The 7,500-nt window shown below is 66.3% G+C and overlaps 1 protein-coding gene across 1 annotated transcript in view; it reads right to left on the reverse strand.

The window, feature by feature from the left end:
- The window catches only part of B4GALNT4 (beta-1,4-N-acetyl-galactosaminyltransferase 4), an 11,816-nt gene extending 5,085 nt beyond the window's left edge, over positions 1-6,731 (reverse strand). Inside the window, exons 1-14 of the mRNA XM_040255483.1 lie at positions 6,542-6,731; positions 3,718-3,821; positions 3,299-3,394; positions 3,133-3,228; positions 2,964-3,054; positions 2,786-2,886; positions 2,559-2,626; positions 2,338-2,416; positions 1,122-1,188; positions 867-1,001; positions 681-790; positions 469-569; positions 285-382; positions 3-216 (exon numbers count right to left, since the gene is read on the reverse strand). Of these exons, the coding sequence (XP_040111417.1) occupies positions 3-216; positions 285-382; positions 469-569; positions 681-790; positions 867-1,001; positions 1,122-1,188; positions 2,338-2,416; positions 2,559-2,626; positions 2,786-2,886; positions 2,964-3,054; positions 3,133-3,228; positions 3,299-3,394; positions 3,718-3,821; positions 6,542-6,692 (1,511 nt within the window). The 5' untranslated portion in view covers positions 6,693-6,731. The remainder of the gene's footprint in view (positions 1-2; positions 217-284; positions 383-468; positions 570-680; positions 791-866; positions 1,002-1,121; positions 1,189-2,337; positions 2,417-2,558; positions 2,627-2,785; positions 2,887-2,963; positions 3,055-3,132; positions 3,229-3,298; positions 3,395-3,717; positions 3,822-6,541) is intronic.
- Between the last annotated feature and the right edge of the window lie 769 nt (positions 6,732-7,500).

Below are 7,500 nucleotides of genomic sequence, written 5' to 3' on the forward strand. Positions count from 1 at the left end.
GCCGCGCCCCGCCCGCGCGGCCCAAGAAGAGGGGCAGCTGGCGGGCCGCCCAGCTCAGCGCCCGGGAGCGTCGCGGTGTCGGCGCGGCGGGGGTGGCCGGGGCCTCGGAGGGGGCTGCGGGGGCCGGGAGCTGGCGGCCGCCCTGCCTTCGGGGGGCCTCGGGGGGCCCCAGGCCGGCGTCGAGCAGCTCTCCGTCGTCCTCGTCGTCCAGGAAGTCTGTGGGAAGCGCGCGTGAGCCGCTGCAGGGCCACCCAGCTGGGGGTGGGGTCGCTGTGGGCACTCACCGTCGGGGTTGAGGAAGAGGAAGGCTCGGCGCTGCGCCTCCTCTCGGTCCTCCCCGCCCTCCTCCCGGTCCATCTTCATGTATTTGTAGAAGCCAAACCTGGGGCGGCGGGCGGGGCGTCAGAGACCGGCTCGGCCGAGGCCCGCCCATTCTTCCGCCACCCCGCCCGCCCGCCCGCCGCCCACCTTTCCAGATACAGCGGCGACTCCCGGTAGAAGCACTTGTTCTCCGTCTCCATGTGAGTCAGGCGCGTGTGGTCATTGGGATAAACGAAGGACAGGTACACCTGGGGTGGGCAGAGGGAGGGCCGTCTTCCAGAGGGTCTGGAGGCGGCTTCGGGGACCCTGGTGGGAGGGAGGCCTGGGTCCTGCGTTAGACCTTGGCGAGGGGCACTTACGAACTGCAGTCCCTGGTATCTTGCGATGGGAAAGTCCTTGACCACGTAGGTCGGGGCGTAGGCGCAGGGCTCCAGCACACTCTCCAGATCCGAGGGCTCCACCCGCGGCGCTGTGAGAGGGAGGCCACACTGTGGCCCGGAGCCGCGCCTCGACACCCCTCCACCCTGCGCGCGAACCCTGCTCACTGAGAAAGAAGGCGTCTCGGGGATCTGGCCGCAGCATGTCGGCTCTGGGCTCCTCCTGCCGCAGCCGCCCCCCCACGTGACTGGCAGGAGACTGGGGCACGTGGGCCACGTGGTCCATCTTCAGGGCTGACTCGTCTAGGGGCAGACGATGTGTGAGGTCCCCAAGGAGTTCACAGAGCCCTCCTCACCCACATCCAGCCACCCCAGAGACCCCCTTAGGCACCGCCCCCTTCCCCAGGGGCACTGGCTCCCGACCTGTGTAGAGGGAGATGTGAGCAGAGCCAATGACCTCGAACTTCAGACCCGGAAGGAATGCTCGCCACTGGGGGTTGGAGAGGGTGGTCAGGGCCAAAGGAAAGGGGTGCGGGGGGACACCCTGGGTCAGGGAGGAGTGGATCTTCCTGGCATGGGGCCGGGGAGCTAGCAGGGCAACGCCTTTACGGATGCAGAAAGCTGGGCAGGTGGACAGGAGAGGAGTCCTAAGAAGGCACGGCAGGGAAGGTGCAGAGGCCCAGAAGGCTGGGGTCCCTGGAAGAAGGTGAGAACCCCTTCTGCTCCCTTCAGGCCTTTCCTGACATCCTGGGCGCTTCTTGACCTTCTGGTTATGACCTCCGCCCCCACCTGCTCGTGATTCTACAGCCACTGCCCTGCTGGAGGTCAGAGCTGGCCTCCACGGGCGAGCCCCAGCGGCCCCCAGCTCCCTGGTGGGCCGCCACCCCAACTCTCTTGCTTCTGTGCCTTTCAGTCTCCCGTGCAGGCTCTCTCCCTACCCCTCTCACGCTGGGTCCCTGGGGGCTGTCCCAGGCCCTCCTCCCTTCCCAGCTCATCCTGGACCCTTAGTCGCCCCCTCAGCTTCCACAAGATGACCTGAAGTCTGCACCTCTAGTCTAGACCCTCTGCCAAGCTGAGTTGGGGTGACGCCCTCCACACACAAACCCAACGCCTGCAACGTCCCAGCCCTCGCTGGTGACCACCCCACATCCAGCTGAGCTCGGGCTCAGTCACTGGCATCGCCCCCCGCCCCCACAGGACCTGCGGGTTCAGGGACCGATGGTCACCTGTGAAAATCCTTCCCAACAGGCAGTGGCTAGAGGGTTTCCCCTGACATGCAAATCCCATTGCCTCATTCTCAGGAGGAAGCCCTGCCTGATCTGGCCACCAGACTGCTTGGAGTTCCAGAAGACTGTTCTTGAGACCAGGAATTCATCCTTGCACACCGAATTCTCTCCCCTATGGGTCTCCCTGTGAATGTCTCTCTCAAGAATCTGCTCAGGGCCACTTTCTCTCTGAACCCACTGAGCAGGCACAGTGGAGCGCAAGTCCCATCCCTGAGCAGCTGCTTTGTCAGCCAGATGGGAAGTCCTGGGGGGGCGGGGGGCAGTATCCACGCTGCTGTTCTGGGGGGAGCGGCCGGGAAGAGGGCGGGGCGGGGGGGGTCTCCAGAAGCCCCCGAGGGGGGGGCTGCACTCACGCCCACTTCCACGTGGTCCGAGCCGCGGTCATCTTGCTTGTGAAGCAGCTCAAAGTAGTACCTCCGAGAGGCCATGAGCCTGGGGACAGGAGGAGTCAGGGGCCTGCCTGCCGCACCCCAGGAGCCCCCGAGAAATGGCGAGTCCCAGGGGCAGCAGCAGCAGTTTCACCCGTGCACATGTCACCCCGTCCTCACACACACACCTGCTCCCAGTCACTCACCGTCTGGGCTTGGACACCTGGGAGCTGAACTTGGTGAACTCTCCAGGCGCTGTCCACTCTGAGCCCGTCTGGAGGGCAACAGAAAAGGGCAGGGGGCTCACCCTTTCCTTGGGGCACCAGCCCCACCCAGTGCCCCTTCCTGAGAAGTTGAAGGGGACAGGTGACCGAGGCCACAGGAGGCCCGTAAAGACAGAAGGGGTGTGGACGGAGGAGGCGGGTGGGGATACCTTGCCCACAAAGGCCACCAGCTGGGCACCCGCTGGGCTCTCATTTGGGCTCAGCCAGAACTCAGAGTTGTCATCCGAAGCCACAGAGAACTGGACGTCGCCTAGGCCGTAAGACAGGGCTCAGGGGCGGGCGGGGCGCCGATCGCCACACTCCCCTCCCATGCCCCCACCGCCGCACCATCTCTCGCTGGGTGGATGAAGCCGAAGAGGCGGAGGCCGTAGTTCTTCCACTTGGGAGACACAGCCAGCTTCTTTACGGTGGTGCGAGTCTGAGGGGACAGCGGCCGCTGGCATCAAGGTGCCTGCCCACCCGCGCCCGCCCGGGACTGCCACCCCCCAGCACTCACGTGGGGGAAGAGCGGGAAGTGCAGATTCCTGCGGAGCTGGCCCACGGCGCCCCCGCACCAGTCCTCAAACACGTGGAGGTTCACCTGCCCCTTGTACTGCGGAGGAGCGGGGCTTACCGGCCGCCCAGCAGCCCCGCCCCCCCGCCCGAGCCCCAGCGGACCTCACCTCCTCCCGCCACGCCGGCACTTGCCGGGTGAGGTTGAGCACCAGGGGTCTTCCAGCCCCCCCAGGAAACAGCACACCTACGTCCCGACCTTCAGACTGCGGGAGAGAAAGGGCACCACGGTCACGCCTGAGAAGTGTAAGGGCAGGAAGAAGACACACACACATGCAACGTGTGGCACAGCCAGCCACACACGCCGGTTCCTGCCACGCGGCCCTCCCCATCTAGCCACGGAGTCCCGGATCCATCACACCCCAGCCACACGCACACTGGGAAGACCCCCGGTCACCCCGCGTGCAGCACCTGCGTCCCCCCCAGGCCTGAGCACGTGAGCAGCCGTACTCCCCGCCCACGGCCTGTGGCACACGGTGGCCTCGGATCTTGTACACGCGGCTGTGTTGTTCCCCACGGCCCTGCTCACCACCGGCTCCTCCTCGCGGCTCTCGCTGGAGTCCTCTGCCCTCTGCGTGGCCAGCGCAGTGTGGACGCCCCGGCCGTCGGTCACACCGCTCAGCTTCTCGCCGTCTGTGGGTGGCAGAGCAGCTGTGGGTGGGACCCAGGCTCTTCAAGGCCACAGCCCCTGGTGCCAGGGTCAGTTGGGGGCAGGATGGCCAGTGGTGTCCCCTTCGAAGCCTCCCCTCCCCATACCTGCTCCTTCATGTTGCCCGATAGCCCCTCCTGCCCCCAGCGAAGTGCCTTCTACCAGGCTGTTCTGCCACCTCCCGCCTCTGTGGGGATGGCCCTGCCCGAGTCCCCAGCCCGACTCTCCCAGCCCCACTGGTGTGAGGCAGCGGGTGTGTGTGTGTGCCCTAGCACACACGCTTGCGCGTGCACACACTGGGTGTCCTCATCCGCGACTCTGCCTCCAGAAGGACCCAGGACGGCTCTGTGCGCTCAGCACACTTCCCACGTGCTGGAGTGCTCTGTGTCTGCCTCCCTTGCCAGAACTGAGAGCCAAGTGTTAGTCCTGGAGCTTGTTGTCGGGCAACCAGCGCTGTGGTCTTGAGGCTACACCAGCCCCGGCCCATGGCCTGCTCCCCTTGAGGCCACGGTCCCTGACCAAAGGAGCCCTGGCATGCTGGCCTGGCTGTCAGAGGCCCCGCGGCCGAGGTGGCCCTGCGGGGAGAGTGTCCCCGGGACCCCTTCTGTGGACTTCTCTAGAACATGGCACACCCCAACCCCCCAAGCCTGGGCAGACCACCTGCATACCTCAGTGCCCTCAATGTCCCAAACCTCCTCCTCAAGCTGTGGACCTGGGGGTCCCATACCCTGGGGTCTCAGCCACTGATGGTGAGGCTTCACTGTCCCATCCAGGGGCCCCCAGTCCAGGAACCCCTCTGCTCCAGGGCCAAGTCTGGCTTCAACATCCATGCCTGCTCTTCGATCCAGACCCCAGGAGTGAGAGTCCCATACGGACACAGCTGGCCTGGGCCCCTTCTCGGGGGAAGAGGGGCTGCCCATGGTCTTCTGCCTGTGAGACCCCGGTGGTGCCTGTCTGCCTGGTTCTCTCTAGTCACTGTCCTTTGTCTGGCTGGGAGCTGAGCCCCTAAGACGCTTCTGGCAACCCCCCCACAGCCTGGCCCCGATGCTCCCCGCCCGCCAAGGTAACTCTATGACTGCTGGGAAACTTCTGCAGGGGAGCTACACCCAGGCTGCCACCATGGTCCTGCAGGGCCAAGCCCAAGTGCAGTGAGATCCAGATGGCCTCCTGCTGGCCCCTCCGCCTAGGGCCTCTGCCTGCACAGGCTGCTGGACACAGGGCAGGTAGCCTTTCTGGTGGGAGTGAAGACAGTACTGACAGGACAGTCAGGAAGGCGTCAGACACGTTCAGCTGCTTAGCTTCCACAAGCCCTGCCCTGGTGGAGCCAGGTCGCCAGGCAGGAGGTGAGACCCGCCGGCTGGGGCTGCTCCTGGCTGGAGCTGCACGAGGGTTTGATAGTCTGTAACCTTGAACAGCTCCTGCCCACTCAGGAACAGCAGGACGGCTTCTCCGCTGGTCCAGCTGAGAGAAGAGGAGGCCTCAGAAATGGGGTTCCCACACCTCCGCCCCCTCCTAGCTGCTGAGTTAGGCTCCCTGGCTGCTCGGGAAGTCAGGTTGGGGAGGACTGTGGTTGCTCAGAAAAACACAAGGGAGCTGGGTAGGAGGCTGGTTAGTTTTGTGTCACTGGGTCACACTGTGGGGTCCCGCCTTATGTGACGGTAACTGGAGGCCCCTAGCGGATGTGGTAGCTGCAAGATGCGTGCACTCTGGGGAGGGTAGGTTGGGACCAGCCTCTGACCCCTGGCCTGGGTGTGGGACTGAACAGGGAGCTTTGGACCCTTTGGTGGGAGTGGCCAGGAATTTATGGATCAAAATCATCGTTCTGAGTCCTCAGGAAGCAAGATTCTCATCACCCACCCTTAAGACAGCCCACTTTCTTAAGAAGAGTCAGGGACAGCTTGGCTGGGACCTTCCCTGCCCTGAAGTGCTTCCTTCTCTCTCTCATTACCAACCTCCCGGTCCCCAGCCCTGTTCTAGGCACTCTGCTCCTCCCCCCCAAAATATGCGCCAACGGCCACCACTTCCAAGAGCCCTAGCTAGCGTGGCAGGACTCCTCCCCTGACTCTCCCCCACATCACTCACCAGCACCTGATTTGTGGGTTCATTGTCTCTTTCCACTGGAGCGTGAGTCTGAGTCTGGGAGCGTCCGCTCCAGGCAGTTCGGGTCTCCCCAGGCTGCACCCCTATCCCCATGACTCACTCCCAACACACAAGCGTCTCAGTCCCTGATCACAGGTTTACCTAGGGCGCCTCCTCCAGGAAGCTTTCCGATTGCGAGGGTCAGCTATCCCCGCCAGCCTCTTCCCCAGCAGACGGGGAAACGGAGGCTCTGCTAAGCAAGAAGAGTCGGAGGCGCAGCCGGACTTGGCCCTGAGAAATCCCAGCTGGCAGGGCCTGGTAGCGGAGGGCTCTCCAAGACCACTGTTACCCCGGCGCTATCCGCCCCGGGCCAGACCCCCGAGTCAGCCCGGGTTTGAGGACGCTCAAGAGGGTCGCGCACGTCACGGTTGACGTCATCCGGCGTTCCGGCCGGGTCGAGCCGAACCGAGCCCCCTGCCCCGATACTGCCGAGCTGGGAAGGGCGGCCCGGATCTCCAGACAGCTCTGGGCCGAGCCGAGACCTGAGCGCAAGGGGAGGGCCCGGGCCCGGGGCCGCTTGGGACCCTCACCGCCCCCCGCCCCGGGCGCGCGCCCCCTCCCGTACCTCGCCCGGAGCCCAGCCGCTGGCGCAGCGCGCGGCCCTGGCGCACCAGGCCCAGGTGCACGTACGTGAGCCACGCGGCGCAGGTAAGCAGCACCAGCAGGAGCAGCAGCTTGATCTGCTTGCGGATCTTCTTCACCGGGAACCACGGCATCGCGGCCGACCCCGCCCCGCCCGCGGCCGCGCTCAGCGGCGTCGCTGCGGCCCCCCACTCCTGCGCGCTCCGCGCCGCGGCCCCCAACCCCGCATGGCCCTTTGTCCGCCGCCCGCGGCCCCCGGCTGCGGCCGCGACCCCGGGCTGCCCTTGGCCGAGGGCCCGGGGTGGGCGGCGGAGCGGCTGCCGGCGGTGCCCCCGCCCGGCCCCGCCCGGCCGCTCGGGCTGCAAGCTCCCGGGGGCCGCGGCGGGACGCAGCAGCATCCACGCTGCGGTGCTACCCACCGTGAAACGGGCCCGGCCGCCGCGCCGCACGAGCCAATCCCGGCCCGGCCGGCCTGCGGGGAGCCAATCCGCGGCGCGGGAGGTGGGGCCAAATGTTAGGGTGTGCCCTCCGCTCGTCTCCACGCAACGCGCGCATCCACCTGGACAAGACGGCCCGCGCAGCGCGGGAACGCGGGGTCCCGGGAATACGGAGGAGCCGGGAGGTGCGCCGGGAGGCGCGGGGCCGGGGCCAGGGGCCAAGCATCAGAGAATGCACGGGGCGCGGGGTAGTGCATAGGACCGGGGGACGCGGGGCACGCGAGGTGCTGGGAACAGGACTGGGGTCACAGGGTGTAGTGGTGGCGGCCGCGGGCGGAGCCGGCTATGGATCGTGGGACAAGGGTGTGGGGAGCCGTGATGGGGAGACAACACGAGCCTGTGGAACGAAGGGGAAGGATGTGGGCAGCTTGGGCTTGCAGCTTGAGCCTCCTGCTAGCAATGCGGCTAGGAGGAATGGGGCTCAGACGTCGTGGAGAGAAGGAAA

This window comes from Oryx dammah, unplaced genomic scaffold (assembly GCF_014754425.2).
Source record: "Oryx dammah isolate SB20612 unplaced genomic scaffold, SCBI_Odam_1.1 HiC_scaffold_15, whole genome shotgun sequence".
NCBI classification, from domain to species: domain Eukaryota; kingdom Metazoa; phylum Chordata; class Mammalia; order Artiodactyla; family Bovidae; genus Oryx; species Oryx dammah.